Source organism: Maniola jurtina, chromosome 5 (assembly GCF_905333055.1).
Source record: "Maniola jurtina chromosome 5, ilManJurt1.1, whole genome shotgun sequence".
Classification (NCBI taxonomy): Eukaryota; Metazoa; Arthropoda; class Insecta; order Lepidoptera; family Nymphalidae; genus Maniola; species Maniola jurtina.
The window spans coordinates 12565409-12583507 of NC_060033.1; the positions used below are offsets into that span (position 1 = coordinate 12565409).

Genomic DNA, 18099 nt, shown 5'->3' on the forward strand with positions numbered 1-18099 from the left:
ACTTTTCACCTAGCTTATTAATAAACAAACTATAATAGTGCAGTCCCGACCCATAAAGAACAACGTAAACAGACCGCTGCACTATTAACATTCTGGTAAATAATATGTTGAGCTACTATCATTCTGGTAACGCTGTTGTGTACAAGTCAAATAGTCCTAGGTTTTTTTACCTAATATAGATTAGTGCTATTTTGCAATAGCTAGAAGATATTTTTTAGAAGATGCTTGTGCCTCCTTTTAAAGGTAACAATATAATATTTTATCAATAAGTAGGTATGTAAGTAATTTAATTATTTTTTATAGACGTATCTATTTTTGTTCTGTCCCGTCCGGCACAAAAAAAAAACACGTTACGTAGTCTACGACCTTAAAAGGAGAAGTTCGTTTCAAAAATTAAGTACTAATTAAGGGATTTTTCCACACAAAATACGGTAACATTCCTATAGAAATCAAAAGTGCTCAAACAGTTCGGAATATGCAAATGCCTAGATACGCAATTAAGATTAGCGTCAAACGTTTACAGAGTACAACTCTACAGACAATAGTCAATAGTCGTATCTATTTGGTATGCGACGCGCACGCTTGTCAAATTGTCCAAGCGTTCGTGATACTAATCGGGATTAAACGGACTAATAAACACACAGAGACGTATTGTGGCTTGATTTTTTTAAACCGTTTATAATAACTTTATTAGTCACTAGATGACGCCCGCGACTTTTTGATTCTCTCTTTTATTCAATGAACTCTTTGATTTTCCGGGAATAAAGTAGCCTATGTCCATCCCCGGGATGTAAGCTAATACTGTACTAATTTTTTTTTAAATATAAACATAGCGAGCAAACGAGCAGGCGGATCACCTGATGTTAAGTGATAACCGCCGCCCATGAACATTAGCAGCACCAGAGGAACCGCCAACGCGTTAAAGTCTTTTCAAGACTTAGACGAATGATGCAGGCAATGGTGATCTCCTGGTTAATGGACCCAATGGCCACAGGTAATAGACTACACTAATCGCAGCTACACTCTCCAGCTCGCAAACGGAACACATGGGAAGTTTTGCAGCACTGGCGTGTGATCGCTAGTTAAACTACTGAATAAATCCATCCATACTTCCATACTTGATATTATAAATGCGAAAGTGAGTCTGTCTGTCTGCTACCTTTTCACGGCCCAACAGTTTAACCGATTCTGACGTTTGGTACAGGGTTAGCTTATATCCCGGGGATAGGCTACTTTTTATCACTGATAATCAAAGAGTTCCCACGGAATTCCCAAAAACCCATCCGCTTAAGCGATTTCTATGAAAGGTACCGAGGTAGCTTGCGTCCCTGTAATTGACATAGGCAACTTTGTATCCCGGATAATCAAACAGTTCCCACGGGATCTTCAAAAACCTAGATCTAGATTTCTAGATGAAGTCGCGGGCATCCTCTTGTTTTGAATAAAAAGTTCTGCAATCTTACTCTATGGTTTTCCTTGTTTAAAGTGCGATAATCCCGCATGTTACCAAAGGTCGCACACTACGCGTTCCTTATTCTGAAGACCGTATGCAAATCAATACTTTAGAGCTGACAAACTTTTGTAACTTTTACGAATACATAGGTAAATGGGTTAACCTAAGTAAATTATGCATCGCATGTAGTCTAAATAAATAATTGTTACTACGCACCGGTACTATACTTGCACCAACTACCTCTAATATCTAGTAGTAGCAATAAAGCTATCATTATATAATGGCGCTTTATGGTAAGGGAAAAAAATCACAAAAGATAATATTATGTTAAAATGGATGTAAAATCCTTGTATGATGCAACTTCGTCCGTTTGAAACTTAAAAACAAACCCAACACCATTATCACATAAAATTGGTTAATAATTTTTTCTATGTCGATGTTAATCAATTAAATAAATCCGTCACCCTTACGCCCAATCATAGGATCTCGTTTGTTAGTAACAATAAAACCTAGAAGTATTTGTGACTTGTTTGGAGAAAGAAACCTTTATTTGCTACTTTTTTACAACAAATTCGAATTTAAGACTTTGAATATAAGACAAATTCAATTATTCAAACTTAAGATTACACTCTACACACGTTTTCCGTTACAAAAATATTATTTTTTACTGTACTGGTTTTAAGATTAAACCAGATATCGATATCTCTCATTATAATACGCTCGACAACAAACAACATAATAAAATTAGATTTGCTTAAAGTTATGGCCCTTGAAACTTTATATTTTTAAGGCTGAGACAACTCTGTGGCTAAATCTATACTAATACAGAGCAATGATTTGTTTGTTTGGAATTGTGTACCTAATTAATAAACTGTGAATCTACTGAACTGATTTTAATAATTTTTTCGCTATTAGAAATCTACTTTATCCAGAATTAGGCCATATATAATGCATAATATAAGTATACTTAACTCAATAATAATTTAGAATGTGTTTAGTATGTTTAAAAATATTGACTAGTTGCGTTGCCATACATAGAGATCTCATTCTTGTGTGTGTGCAACCCGTAAATGCGGATTGAAATAGCATGCTTTAACAAACAACTTGGAGCTATCAGGAGAGCTCCAAGCGATGTGTTAAAGCATGCTCAGAGGAACTCTTAACCGCAACAAAGTGCAGTAAACTGGTACATAACGCCAAAAATACTAAAAACTTTCCTGTATTGTAGTTTATTTTTAGGGTGGCAAACAGATTTCTTTCGCCAAACAATGAATATAAAAGGTGTAACCATGCATTACAGTCCCTAGTAGTAAATATTACAAACACATGGAGCTTTAGAAAGAGATAATCGACAGCTTCGGCTTCGTAGAGCGCTCGCTGTCTCTGTCGTTGACACCATAGAACATTACACTGAAAAGTCAGCGACAAGTCAGGCAGGACAGGACACTAAAGCCGAATTTACCGATTATTTTATTTTAAAGATCGATGCCTAATATTTACTGCCAGGTATCTTTTGAGCTGATATTATTAAATTCAGAAATTAAATTTTTCCAAGACATAATAGTATTATAATAAACAGAAAACTAACTTACCTTTTTTATTAAAAGCTATGGATAGCTTTTTAAAATATAATTCATTCTAGCTTTATTTTCATTTTTTTCTAAAATTACTCAAATAATCAAATACATACATCAAAATTTTGCCTAGTAAATGCTTGTTGAAAATTAAGCAAAATAAATTTCACTTGTTGTAAATGTGAGAAAAATCGATCTTTTAGTAAACAATCTCATTTTTGGCTAAAACCATATATGTATTTTTTCCACCTGTAATAATATTACTCTTATATACAATTAACTAAGTCATAAATCTTACATATCTAGCACTTACCAGATCAGCGACAATTTTTTTCGCCAGCCGTTGGCACTCATTTACATTGGGTTTTGTAAATGTGTGTGAGTTGATTTGTTTTGTATTCTGAAACAAATAATAAGTTTAAGTTTTTTATCGTTTCCTCGCAAATGGCAGTAAAGCGCTATCTATACGTCTCGGCCGAAATTGGCGCTTCGTCCTTTCAAAATCCTTGGCTTCACCTTGGCCTTCCAATGTTACTAGGCCGGTAATTGCTTTATTTCAGGCCTGGACTGTAATGTACTCATACAGTTTACATTCTCCTTTACAAGGTGTTTGGTCTTCTACATGAAATAGCTCTCTATGTAGTTAAATGTTTAATTTATTGCAATGCACAAGTCTTCAGGCGCCGTTTACTGAAGAATTTGCGAATATTGTGAGAACCATTATATCAATAGCAATGGGGTGGTAATTACAGATCCTTGAAAAGTTTTCTGGCAACAAGAACATAATGATTCGAACTATTCAGTCAACTTTTTTAACTCAACTACAAGGTTAGACCACAGAATACTTAAAAGTACAGAAGGATCACTGCACAAAGACTTTAAATAACTCTTGTTACGACGCAAACGCAAACCAAACACCTCGACACCTCTCTTTCTATTGCGTAAACTCTTACCTCTTATCTCTCTTTCTCTTAGAGATCTCTTCAAGGCAAGAGTGAACAGGCATCTTCTAGGCAAGTGCGCCCAACTTAGAGCTCATCATTGTTTTTTTATTAGGCATGCCTATCATCATCAGCGCAAGCCTATCTCACAATAAAAAAAAATCGTTCAAGTGCGAGTCGGACTCGCACACGAAGGGTTCCGTACAAGGTACAAAAGAACAACACTTTTTAATTCTTATTAATTTCATGGTGTTCATTTTGAAATTCTTATTATTTGTTGTTATACACATAATATACATTCTGTGAAAATTTCAACTCTCTACCTATTAGGGTTCACGAGATACAGCCTTCTGACAGACTAGTAGAAGCAAGTCTAGGGTCCTGTTTACACCCTTGGGGTACTGAACCCTAAAATAGGAGAATTACGTAAGAGCCGCCAAAGGGGCATACTTCTCGGGTCTTGTGATAAACTGAGTCCGGCCTGGTTGGACGTAAAAACAAAAATTTCCATACCTTGTTACTTTTTGCAGATTGTAAAGCTTTGTTGATGTCTTTGAAGGAGTGTATGGACATATCCAGAGTAGATGAATCCATTTTCTCGTTCTTTGACTGATGAGATGTAGTTTTCTTTGTTTCTGGTGGCTGTAATAGAAAAAAATATTATTTACTAGAGGATGTCCGCGACTTCGTCCGCGTGGATTTAGGTTTTTAAAGATCCCGTGGGAATTGTTTTATTTTCTGGGATGAAAAGTTGCCTATGTCAATTACAGGGACGCAAGCTACCTTGGTAGCTTTCATACGAATCGATCAAGCGAATGAGTATTTAGGAATCCCGCGGGAACTGTTTGTTTTTCCGGAATAAAAAGTAGCCTATGTCCTTCCCCGGAATGTATCCTAAGTCTACAAAATGTCATCAAAATCGGTTCAGCGGTTGAGCCGTGAAAGCGTAGCAGATAGACAGACAGACAGACACACTTTCGCATTTACAATATTAGTATGGAAGTATGGATGGAAGTATGGATTAGTATGGATAACTAGTGGAGTTAAGTTTTCTAAAATCCTGGGGCTGGGCAGAGCGTCAGGAGTAAGAGAGTAAATTAATTGTTATTATCAGATGTAACTGATAACAACCAGAAATTCAAGCTTAATTTCCTCATTTACTGGTATATTTAATGGTAATGGCAAGCAACATAAAGTTATTATTAACTAATAGTAATAAATTATAGATTTATTAATAACAATTCAAGTGACCTAAGTTTTATAATAACTGTGGCTCCCATATTAAATTTTTGAGATATCATAGTTCAATCGGCAGGCTATATCAAATGTGTACTATTGCTGTTCACGGGTAGGATGCCCTTGCAGATGGTCCAAATTACTGATGACCACTCCAATTTGCCAGTTTTGACACTAAAGAGAATTCGAAAAGCTCTTCTAAAACTGTAAAGTATACTTACATGAGAATGCTTAAGATCATCTTCCCAGTTGTTAATCTGATCTGCCAGGGCCGCTAGCCGGCCAAACTTCTTCTTTCCTTCGTGCTTTGATTTTGGAGACTCAGGGTCTTTGGGAGGTGACGGCATGAAGTCCTCAGAGCGGTATATGGGAGGAGACATGGTTGGATTGTCTGAAAGATAGAGAAAATAGTTCTAAATATGAAAAAGCCTATTTTTAGGGTTCCATGCCTCCAAAAGGAAAAGCGGAACCCTTAAAGGATCACTTTGGTGTCTGTCTGTCTGTCTATCCGTCCCTCCGTTGTGTCTGTCAAGAAACCTATAGGGTACTTCCTACTGGCCAGTTTTTTGTTATATTTTCAGGTTTCTGTGGTCTGTTCGGAATTATTTTAATTAAATCAGCCAGTAAAGTGTGTGTGATTGTGCATATCAACTATTATCAGTTGAATATCTAACCTGCCCTGGGTTCACTGGGGGTTAGAGTGAGAAGTTTCTATAAAACATGAAACACATATTTCTTCACTTTTAATATACCCAAACAAACACCTTAGGGGTGGAATTTCTAAAAATGGTAAAACATGTATTTCTTTATTTACAACTGAAAGTGCAACTATCAATTTTCATGGATATAACTTGAAATCCATACTAACATTATAAATGCTAGTGTGTCTGTCTATCAGTCTGTTATATTTTTTCAGCCCATCCATTAAACAGATTAAAAAAAATTGTTACAGAGACTAGACTAGACTGGACTTCATCTACTTAATGTAATAAAATTTAAACTATTATACCTGAATATAAGTTTGCAAGTCTGTCCAGTCGTGATTTGACATTATCACGGAGACCAGCCTTATGACTCTTGTCATCTCCCATTTCAATTGCTCTTTTCTCCTCTATCTTATTGTCATCTGAAAAAAGATATAAGGAAATATAAAGCGATGCAAGACTGTGGCATGTTGAAGTCCCTAATAGAGACCTATTATTTTAAAATTAAACAAAAAAAGCAAAGTTATGATCCAATCCAAGAAAAAATAATCACCACTATCCATTGCTTCAAATCACAAAAAATATATAAAACACTAAAAACAAAGTGCACTACTTGAGTAAATAAATAAAAATGTATCAACAGTCCCTAAAGTTTTGTGTAATGTAAAACAAGAATGAAAATGAGCTTTGTCTCAAGTAAATAATATCATCTTAGACTGGAGTTCGCCGAAAGCTACATAAACAACGGTTGCTAAATCAGCTGGTTATTTCGAAACCGTCGTTTAAACAACCGTTTTAATATTTACTGTTCATCACGAAAAAGTGTAGCATGGTTACTAAATCGGCGGAACACCATCTGTTCTCAGCTACGCTGCTGCTACGAACGAACGCTAAAACGCAATGCGTTAGCGTAGACACATTGTCATTACTATTCAACACAACAAACTGTGACGCCTATATTTAGGAGCATAAAATAAAATACTTTCAACTGGAAAAGTACAAAGACGCTATGGGTAAGATGAACTACACTATTGTTCTAAATTTTGCCAGGTAGTAACCGTCCCAAATTTACAACTTCGGGGCCCCGACGTCACAGTCGTGATCATGTGTCCTGCACGTGTGGGACTGTTGATTTTTTGCTGTCGTGTTGCCGTAATTATTTGTGCGTGCATTTAAAGATGATTTTAAGAGATTCTAGTGTTTAAAATAATTTCAATATTAAAATGGAGGGCCAAAAATGTGTACAAGTGATTTTTCAAGTGACGACAAGCGCATCAGTTCAGAGTTGGTTTTAAAATATCAAAATATAGTGGAAAGTAAGATAAGTAATTATTTCCAACCATTACATTAATCACTTGTTGCACGCTACTGAAATGAACGACGCAAAGACAAATCGAAATAATCTAAATTGATCTGTACACAAAGGCACAACAGATGTAAAAATGTGGAAACCCCGGTTAAACGACCCTTCCGAGCTCGGTTAGGTAAAACGGCCGTTTTAGGGCTGCAAACCTCGGTTAGGTGCTGGTGAACAGTAAAAATCACTTAATCAGCCGGTTTTCTAAAAATCAGCCGTTTTAAAAGTCGGTGAACTCCACCCTTAATAGTGTTTACTATATATCATGTTTACTATATAATGCCAGTGACTTGGTCTGCATGAATTAAGGCTTTTGAATAATATCCTGTAAGAAATCTTTGGTTTTCCAGGCTAAACATAGTCAGCTCACTGTGTTAAATATCTTCAAAATTGGTTAAGCAGGTGGGCCATAACAAGTTTAATAGACAGACGGACACACTTTCGCATTTATAATATTAGTATGGATTACTAAGTAAACATCATTTGGTAATGGGTACTCAGAATACTATCAGAAGTGACTAATGTGCAAAATTAATACAGGAAAACAAATTTATTTAGCCATTTGTCTTGTTTGCCTTTCACATAACATCAACATCTCAGTAAGTAAACTGACTTGGAAGCTAAGAACATTTAATATGTAATATCATTAATAATCATGATTAATCCATGGCCGACTCACTACAGAGCACGACTCTCCTCTCAAAATGAGAAGAGTTTTAGCCATAGTCTAACATGCTGGCCAAGTGCAGATTTGAGAACATTATGGAGAACTGTCAAGGATGCAGGTTTCCTCACAATGTTTTCCTTCACCATTAAACCAAGTGATATTTAATTACTTAAAACGCACATTACCCTGAAAAGTTTAAGGTGTGTGGCGGAGATCAAATCCCCAACCTGCACACCTGTGAGTTTTCCATAATGTTATCAAAGGTGTGAAAGACTGCCAACTTGCACTTGGCCAGCACGGGGAAACCCTTCTCATCCTAAGAGAGAACACATGTTCAGTAATGGGCTGGGGATGGGTTGATGATACTCAGTCTAGATTGAGACTCTTAGGCTGAGATCTGTAGAACATACACTGACTTTACTCAGAATTTTGATTTTTTTCAAATTACGAACTTACCATCGATTTCTTCAATCACAACATTATTGCCACCTTCACTAGAGTTGTAAACGATACTGATTGGTGCATCTCTCTCCTCCACCTGAACCTCAATCTGAATATCATTCCTATGGGAAATGTTGATTTCCACCGAGACGTCAGAGTTGCGACGATTCAAACTGCTTTTAGGGCTCTTAAACTCCTTCTTCGTCACTATAAAGTCGTTTTTTCGTTGAGGCGAAGACAATTTTGGTTGTTCCGATTTTTCAAACACTTTCTTTATTATAGGCGTATCACAATTTACTACTTCTCGTGTAGTCTTTTTGGGTGAAGATAAGGATTCTCTCGAGTTTTTAACCGGTGATTTAATCGGTGAAGCGTGATTTTTAACGTGACTGACATTTTCTGCTAAAGGTTTGCGTTTCGGAACAGCTTGTCCGGAGTTAGCTAATTTCTGATCGATTTTCTCTTGCCTAGCCCGTGCCCTTTCCAACATACGCTGTAATACACCAATAATTTTACATTAGAATGATAAACAAGTAAAATTTTAAGGCGCGGCGGCCGTTACAGAAAGCCGGACCTACCTGAGTAAATGGATCCATAATTAATATGGAAAAATAAACTTTACACACAGAGTCATACAACCACCATAACGCTTATATCGTTTTAGTTTAATATTCTTATATTTAACTTATTCAATCTCAATTTAAAATCACAAAAACACTTTCACTCGCCGTTGGAAATTTGACGTTTGACAACAAACCGAAATTTTTGAATTAACCATAGAGCTCATAGAGATGTAGTCTATGGATATAGAGGTGTTTAAGCATAGACAACTAAAGCTTGGACTACACACGAGGATCCGGTTACACTCAGGTTCGGTTTATATTTGATTCTTAAAATAATATCTTCTACGACTTTAAAGCTTTCTTACTTTGATTGTGGTATATTTAAAAGACTGTGAAAGTCAATATCGTTCGATCTTAAATGTTTTTTTTGTCGTGTTGAAGACTAAAAATAAGCGTAGCTCACTCCGGTTTGGAGTCGGACATGAATCGGTTTCAACTTTGAAACTAGAACTTAAATGTTGGAATGAATTTAATCATGTAGTCCTAGCCTATCCAGAGACATCAATTCCATTCCATTCATTCATTGAGACATCATTGAATTCCATTTGAAAACTACCTACGATTGTGGAATGTGGATCATGCATTGCCCAAGGACAGCAACTCAAGGACATTGACCTTGTAGTAATAATTCAAGAAACTTAAAACTTTAAATAAGCAAGATGACTAACTAGGTACAATATTAAACAAAATCTTTGTTTAACATTTTTATTTTGTTTTTAGACTGACTATAATATTATTTATGCAAAATTATTTACTCAAATTCGCAATAAAGAAATTTGATTTGATTTATGTTTAAAGAATGTTTGCAATGGGTGATTTATGTAATATCCATCTATTTGGTTGGTAGGTAGTTAGAGGTGACGCGATTGCTGATCACCTGGTCGCCCTGGTGAACATAAGTAGAAAATAAGATTCTAGATATGTGGCTGGTGTGTCTCTACACTTATACAGTCGCAAAATTAGGTCGTCAGAACCTATAGCTTCTCGGCGGGAGTTCTTACGTACCTAGTAGGACTAGGAAGTAGGAACTAAGAACGAACATATTTCTTTCACTGGCTTCCAGTCCTTCCAGAGCTCTTTTTACTCAACAACGCTAATAGGCGTAGGTAGGTCTGTAATTTAACTGGATCGAAATATCGATCCTAATGTTTATCCAATTTCATCGTAAATCATGGTAGTTAGCTACGTATGATATTTACATCATACTTAATTTATCGTGTCCTTAAATCACGAAATAAGCCTAAAATTATTAGATTAGGACGATTCATCCGATTTTGATAAAACTTTCACGATAGACCAACCTTCTTTTATTCTTTAGGTACGCATGGGTAGACTCTGCTAAGCATCTCCTAGTACGTATGCAATACACGAACGTATACCAAATTATGTAGACCGTATAAGATCATTGCCTCATACTTCTCACAGCTCACAGCACTATACGATTATTAGGTATATCAGCGAGTATTAAGCTTATAGGTATCAGTATTGCGACGTCTATCAATTATAGTGCTTGTGCCAAGTTCGATAAAATAAATAAATTAAACATGGGTAAGTTAATTTATTTAATTTAATAACTAAACCAAAATCTAGTCAGTATCAAAATAACACATACCCCCTGGGAAAGTTAAAATTTGTAAAGCTCTAAGTACACTTACCTACCTCATTCAATATACGAAAGTGCAATATCTACCTGTCTGTTATTTTGTCGAATGCTGAGACCTACCGAGATAGCTTGCATCCCGAACACGGACAAATCCTAATTTCCCTTGTAAAAAAGAAGGAATTTATAGAATTGTAAATAAATTATAATGAATAGCTACTTAAGTACGTAAATATTGAGAAGTAGGTACAGATAGAGCATAAGTATTAGAAATATGGGAATTTTTATCGTAATATATAATTACTTACGTTAGTAATTTCATTCATTACAAGGAATTCCACAAATCACCTACTGACTAGCTAATTCCTATAATCAAGTATTCATAATATTATGCATAAGTACAACGTTATTGCGTTAATTTGCCGGCATTCGTTTATTTCGCCCGGACGAGATATCAAGGATTCTAAAAGTAAAAGGTTATCCGCCACCATTTTTCGCTCTAAGTATCTACTTATTAAACCTCTTTTTAATCTCTATAATGTTATGTAGAGATAAGAGACATAGTATACAAGAGTAAATTAAAAATTTATCACACCCCCGACAAGTGAAGGTTACAGTTACTAGAAAAGAGCTGAAAACTTTCAAACGGCTGAACCAATTTTCTTGGATTATATAGTTAAGAACACTCTCGATCAAGCCAGCTTTTGGGTCGGGGGTTAAAAATCAAGTCGCATCCCGCTGTCTGTATGTATGAACGCTTCGATCTTTTAAACTACGCAACGGATTTAATTGCAGTTTTATGTATTAATAGATAGAGTGATTCAAGAAAAAGGTTTATATGCATACTTTAGTATACGGCGATAGTTGTTCAAGATGTTCGGAAGAAATCAAGATGACAGAGCTTATATTGAAAATATAACAAAAAACCACACTGATACCATATAGTATCTACATTGCAAACGTGCGACGCCGTGCTGGGTCGCTAGTTTAATAATATTATAATGCCTTTGATAATGCAAGGACTGGTTTGTGATGGAGCCCCACAAGATTTGCGATGTAGCTCGCCAAAAATATCTACCTATACCTACATTAACAACCTTGTCATGAATGATCAAGATTCGATAGTTCGGAGACTTCTTTAACCTGAGGGTCAATACAATTTATAATCATCAGCTTTAACAAATGGAAATCATACAAAAAACTATACATACAGTGTCTCGATATGATACCTCTATGACTCTACCACTGGTTCGGAATGAAGATTGTACTGAAAAGAACCAGCAAGAAATTCTGCACTTGCTCTTTTCAAAACGGCTGAACTGATTTTGATACCTAAGACAAGCAGGCAGGTAAGCAGAGGAATAAGCAAGAAATTAATTGAATGAGTGATGAGTTTTCCCGGGAAAATGAGGTTCTTACGCGAGTTTTAGTATCAGGCAAAACTAGAAGCATCTAACAAATATTTAATTCGAATCAACAATTATTATACAGATTTTAGGCCTAGAGAGCTAATGAAAATTTTTAAGACCGCGTAACTTTGAAACCGAATATTTTAACAGAAATCTGGAAAACCACAGGCATAGATATTAGTTTCTAGAATATGTCTGCAAAATGTCATGGACTTTGGTTGCTTAATATTCAAATGAAATTGGAACTACTATTGTATGAAACGAGTGACGGAGAGAGCCCTCTTAGGTTTGACTCATATGGGTTTTTTTTTAATATAGGTAAGGTAAAATCAATGTGTCAAGGTTCCAATTCGCAATAGGGAAAATTATTGTTATTTAAATAAATACCTACCTACTCATTGTAATTTTTATTTCTTGTTTTATTTTCCTCCTATTTCCCGTTTGGCACAAGTCTGAATCTAAGAAAAAAATAGTCTCAAAATAACTGAAATTAGGATTAAGAACCGTTTTTACTCGGATCTATCATTCGTAGCACATCCTATTTATCACAGATCTGACTTCAATTATCTAATTAGGCGCAATACATTTGCGGTCTTCCGATTTTTTTGTAAAGAATTGTTTATCATGAATATTTTCTTTTCCACTCCAACTAAGCGTAAAGCTTGTACTAGGAATAAATAGTACGACAATAGTGCAACGAGTTGGGTTTGGACCGCCGCCGTCCGGACTTTAACCGTTGAGCTATTGAGGCTGTAAAAACCGTTGGTACCGAAGCATAGGATTTTTTTCTCGATTCGTATTCTCTCAGCTCCATTAAATTATCAAGCTAATAAAAATGTCGTTACCAGCATTAAACCTTGTCATGTAAAATAGTAATGTTTATTCCCTTTATCCACTTTAGAAGATTCGTCATGTCGTAAAATAGTTTATTGCGGTCAAAGAGCATGAAAACAAATTGCATTATACCTACCTAACCTACTTGTTTGGGCTAGAAAATGCTACCAAGTAGTTGTTAGTTAAACCACTTCTGATTATGAAGATTTCCATTCCAAGATTCCATTCCATTTCCAAAACATACGAGGCAGATGCCTCAAAATAAATAAATAAAATAAAAATCTTTTTTATTCAATTAAACTTTTACAAGTAGGTACTTACTTTTGAATCGGCAAATATGTAATTATTTTTTTCAGACTCAAGAGTTATTATTGATATAGGTAATATACCTACTTAGTACTTACTAATAATAAATTAGGTAAACGGGTAACCTAAATTAATATGAGCATAATGTATGCTACAGTCAAGTTCAAGCGATAAGAAAACCTCTTAATTGAACAACGTACACCTATGACCTAAAACTACATAGGCATAGAATAGATACATACAGAGACAGACATAATAATATGAGTGAGTTTAAAAAATCTATTAAAAGTATGCTCCTGAAAGCTTATTATACAATCGAAGATTATGTAAATGACAAAAAAGCTTGGATTTGACTCGCTCCAGCAATATACGGCGTTGCAATTGCTTGTACACAGTATGGCATATTATTGTAAATTGAATACTTGAAAAGAGCCACCGCCGAGTTTCTTGCTGGTTCTTCTCGGTAGGAACGGCATTCCAAACCAGTGGTAGATTATTTTGACGATTCAAAAGCACTTTGAAAATATTTTGAATTTTTTTTTTTTTAAGTTTTTAGGTTTTTTATTGGTCCTCACAAAAAGAAATTGAGCATCTTGATTCTTGAGGGATCTATTTTGATCTATTTCTTGGGATTTATTTATCTGAATACCGTGCATTTCAGAGCAAAGCGTGGCCTGTAGATAAATTACTATAATTTAATATAACAGGGGCCGCCCCGAGATAATAAATAGCAATATTATTGATTAGTGATCTCCATAGACCTATTAATACTCGTGATCTCAATATTTTGATCCATCTATTAGTAGGTCTTACTTACATTAAGTAAGTGGACACAGTTTACTGAAATCATAAAAATAATGATGCCTATTTACAGGTTCCCTGACAATAGTGGTGGGCGTTTTCGCAGTTTTCTTCATCATCAGCTACACTGAAGCTGGTAAGTATCTAATTAATTACCTACCTAAGAACTTACCTAATCTTAATAACGTACATATTAATACTATCACTTAGGAAATGCTTTATATTATGCTTAGAACAAATCTACCTTCAAGAGTAAATAGGCACCTTCTAGGTAAACGCGTCCCATCTTAGACCACATCATCACTTTCCATCATGTGTGACTGTGGTCAAGCGCTTCCCTATAGTTAATAAAAAACAACCCCTAAGTATGTGCATTTCCTATCTTCAAAAGAACATAGGTAGGTCTAGACCGTAAAATACCGGCCACTTATGTAAGATTTCTGGTTTTCTTTTATGGAACAAAACCTTTAAAGGAAAAACAGCTTAGGTAGGAAACACAGTAAATTACTATTTATATGTCATACATTCTTTTTAGTTTACTTCGAACTATGTGCCCCGCCCATTGCTAGCGGATTACAAGGTTCGATTTTAGTTGATTTACACTTGTTCAACAATAAATTGAAAATGAATTGAAATTAATTGATCGTTTCAACTCCATTTTTTAACCCCCGAGTATATAAGTATATCTGAGTATCTGTCTGTGACATCGTAGCTCCTAAACTAATTAATTTAGTTCTTTTTTGTTTGTCAAGGTGGCTTGATCGAGAGTGGTCTTAGCTATAATCCAAGAAAATCGGTTCAGCCGTTTGAAAGTTATCAGCTCTTTACTAGTTACTGTAACCTTCACTTGTCGGGGGTGTTATAAATTTTTAATTTACACTTGTAATTGATTATTATTATTCTTGAATATTAAGTGTGAATCAATTAAAACTTGCACCACTGTGAACCGCGTACCTACTAGGTTCGGAAGAGTCGAAATCGCTTTCAACAAATGAATCGATTTTTGTTGCTTCAATTTGATTGAACGTCAGTTCTTACGATTCGAATGGCATGTAATTTAGCAATTGATCCACTAAAATTTAACCATGTGAACCAGCTGTATAGTTATGTATATAGGTACTTTCTTCATTTCACGGATCTCTTCATTTTTGATCTGATCACATAGAGAAAATGAGAGCATAGCCCGCTAGAGTACCTCAATATAGATAGATCCCTTGTACTGAATTCATGCGGCGGCGCAAGGAACCTTGCATATCTATATTCATTCATGGACGTTATATTTGGACATACATATTACCTAGTCCCTAAAAAATATCTATGTCCAGCGCTGGACTTCAGTCGGCTGATGTTTGAGTTTGCTCAGACCTAAGAAACTGTTAAAACGAGACAGTGTTATACCGTTGGCATAAATCTGCCTGGTATAAGCCATAAGGTTGCCTGGTAGAGATTGCTCCAAGCAATAAGGCCGCCTTTGCACACAATTGTTTTTTTCTGTTTTCTTCTTACTGTGTTGTTATCCTTATATGTGTTTTTGTGTGCAATAAAGAGTTTCTATCTATCTATCTAATCTATCTATCTATCTATCTGTCTCGTTTAAACTGAACAAAGTCAAAGTGCGCTCTACAGATTTGCACCTTAGAGATTGACGTTAGCTAATAGCGCAAAATCTTTCTAATTGCAGCGGGCAGCTGTCCCCTGCCCTCGAAGGTGTACGGTTGCAGTCCCAAGTGCCACCAGGCCTACGACTGCAGTCACGGCAAGCAGTGCTGCCCCAACAGCTGCAACGCTAAGTCCTGTGTCGATGTCGCGGCCTATGGAGGAGGGAACAACGGCAAGGATAGGCAACAATGTGAGGCTCAAATCTATAGAACATGCCCTGACTTTGCTCAGAATTAAGTTAAAACGATACAATAATGTCTGCAACTTTGTCCGCGTGCTACACCTTTTTTTATTAAGAAACAAGTTAGCCCTTGACTGCAATCTCACCTGGTGGAAGGGGTATGGCAGTTTTCATTAAACCCATAGACCTTTGGTTTCTACACGGCATCGTACCGGAACGCTAAATCGCTTGGCGGCACGGCTTTGCCGGTAGGGTGGTAATTAGCCAAGGCGGAAGCCTCCCACCAGACGAAAAGACAGTTAAAAACGAGACCATGATGTCTGCAACTTTATCCGCGTAGATTAATACTTACAATAAGTTTTTTAAATCGGAATCTCGTGGGAACTCTTTAATTTTTCCGGATATAAAATAGCCTAATGTCCGTCTCCAGGATGCAAGCTATCTCTAAATCAAATAGATGATGTCCTTGATGGATGAATGGTGAGCCAGAATAAAAGTAAAATTCAAGCAGCATTTTTTATTTTATAAACCATTTTTATAAAATTAAATGTACCAAATCATATTTTATTCCAAATCCAATTTTATACTATGTATATGTTTTACATTAAGTTCTGTTAATATACCTATCTACTTAGTGATTGTTTCTTTATCAATGACTAGCTGATGCCCGCAGTTTCGCCCGCGTGGATTGGTCAGATCCCCTGCAGCATCAGGATTGAGGAGTTGGACTCCAAATTTTTTATGAAACAATGTCGCGAAGTTCCTCTATCGATTAAAAAAGAAATGACGCAAATCGGTTCAGAAATCTCGGAGATTTCGGTGTACATAGGTAGAAAAACACAACTCCCTTTTTGAAAGTCGGTTAAAAAGTAGCCTATGTTACTCCCTAGTCAATTCTCTACTTGTCTGTGAAAACCCCGTCAAAATCGGTCCAGCCGTTCCGAAGATTAGCCTTTTCAAACAGACAGACAGACAGACAGACAGACAAAAATTTTAAAAACGTGTGATTCAGTGTTGGTATCGTTCAAATAACCATATGAGCTTATTTCGAAATTACAGACAGACACTCCAATTTTATTTATTAGTATAGATAGTATAGATTTCAATCCTAAGTAATTAGTGCCTACAATTTTTTCCAGTGATAGGTAAAAGGCACGTACCTTAACCAAAACTCCTTTGTCAACTGGGCATTTCTCTTTGTCAAACAAAACAAATATTTAATTTCAGCTGGCGGCGCAGGAGTGTATTGTGGCAACCAGAAGTGCAGTCCATTCGAGGTTTGCAAGCCCGACCCCAACACCAGGAAGATGAAGTGCACTCGAGCGTAGACATAAATACTTACTCATCATCATCAGCCTGTGGACGTCCACTGTTGGGCATAGGCCTTGCCTAAAGAGCGCCACCACACCTGATCCTCACCACTACTTGTACCACCAATGCTTACTCAATCTTTTAATATCAATCCATACGTACTGGCTACTGTACACATACTTAATCATCATCATTCTCAACCGATAGACGTCTACTGTTGGTCATAGGTCTCTTGTTTGCTACGGAATATTATTTTTATCATCTCAGTGAAGGAGCAATGTAGAATCAACCAATGTCTATGAGTCCAGGCTTTTATTTAGTGATGAACAGTGAGTAAGCGAATGACCCTATAGGACGCGTATTGTACCTACTTAAATATGAATATCTGTTCATTATTAACTTCCTTGTAATAATTGAGTAGAAAGGTAGAGATGTTATTTTTAATTTTATCGTGTACACTTAGAACAATAATACTGCGCGTAGACTGGAATATTACATGTAGAACTTTATATATTTTTAATATACAGGCATTTTTGTAATTTTTATTGAATGAAATAAAAAATAAGATTATAATTTCGTTGTTTTTTTTTTATAAGACTTAGATAATGCAATCATTAATCAAATGCATTATTTAGATACTACTTACATACATAAATATAAACAATTTGACAAAAATTAAAATATTTTATTTTTCTATTCATTTTCTAACGAAATACTTGTATTTCTGTAAGTTTTCCCTAAAAATAAAATAATTTACCTGTTGTAACTACCTCCTTAAATCGTAAAATTTTGATAACTGTCTGGGTAGGCACAAGAGTTACGAAATAGCTTAAAGATGGTCTTTACATTTGAATCAGATGAAACTAGCATAGCTATCCTAGAACGCAATATAATACCTAGTTACGTTTAATCACAGCTTAGAAATCTTTCATACAGTTGGCCGACAGAGACGCAAGCCGCAGGATAGGTCTGATTCTAGACAGCACTACAGGATCACAGGAA

General features: G+C 35.7%; 2 protein-coding genes and 1 long non-coding RNA gene across 10 annotated transcripts in view; 1 reads left to right on the top strand and 2 right to left on the bottom strand.

The window, feature by feature from the left end:
• The window catches only part of LOC123865525 (anillin-like), a 56307-nt gene extending 47173 nt beyond the window's left edge, over positions 1 to 9134 (bottom strand). For 5 of the 7 annotated variants that reach the window (XM_045906599.1, XM_045906598.1, XM_045906595.1 and 2 more), the window contains exons 1-6: positions 8952 to 9134; positions 8389 to 8866; positions 6214 to 6330; positions 5426 to 5595; positions 4482 to 4610; positions 3341 to 3427 (exon numbers count right to left, since the gene is read on the bottom strand). In XM_045906599.1, coding sequence (XP_045762555.1) covers positions 3341 to 3427; positions 4482 to 4610; positions 5426 to 5595; positions 6214 to 6330; positions 8389 to 8866; positions 8952 to 8969 — 999 coding nt within the window. In that variant the 5' untranslated portion in view covers positions 8970 to 9134. Of the gene's footprint in view, positions 1 to 3340; positions 3428 to 4481; positions 4611 to 5425; positions 5596 to 6213; positions 6331 to 6461; positions 6559 to 8388; positions 8867 to 8951 lie in introns of those variants that run through there. The other 2 variants (XM_045906600.1, XM_045906601.1) reach the window with 2 other exon arrangements.
• Positions 1 to 18099, bottom strand: part of LOC123865565 — a 417170-nt gene that overhangs the window by 313263 nt on the left and 85808 nt on the right. The window lies entirely within an intron of this gene.
• Positions 207 to 17670, top strand: LOC123865557 (WAP, Kazal, immunoglobulin, Kunitz and NTR domain-containing protein-like). Of its 2 annotated transcripts, none has more exons than XM_045906652.1 (4): positions 207 to 243; positions 14020 to 14082; positions 15628 to 15795; positions 17014 to 17670. In XM_045906652.1, the coding sequence occupies exons 1-4, from the start codon at positions 222 to 224 to the stop codon at positions 17112 to 17114; spliced, it is 354 nt and encodes a 117-aa protein (XP_045762608.1). In that variant the 5' UTR covers positions 207 to 221; the 3' UTR covers positions 17115 to 17670. The 2 variants fall into 2 exon arrangements, with proteins under 2 accessions (XP_045762608.1, XP_045762609.1); XM_045906653.1 differs by lacking the exon at positions 207 to 243 and adding an exon at positions 10406 to 10544.

Excerpts from the sequence above, each read along its gene's own strand:
- LOC123865557 (XM_045906652.1), top strand. The coding sequence starts at position 222 with ATGCTTGTGCCTCCTTTTAAAG. Across the intron at positions 14,083-15,627 it reads CATCAGCTACACTGAAGCTG|CGGGCAGCTGTCCCCTGCCC; the intron begins GTAAGTATCTAA and ends TTCTAATTGCAG. Across the intron at positions 15,796-17,013 it reads CGGCAAGGATAGGCAACAAT|CTGGCGGCGCAGGAGTGTAT; the intron begins GTGAGGCTCAAA and ends ATTTAATTTCAG.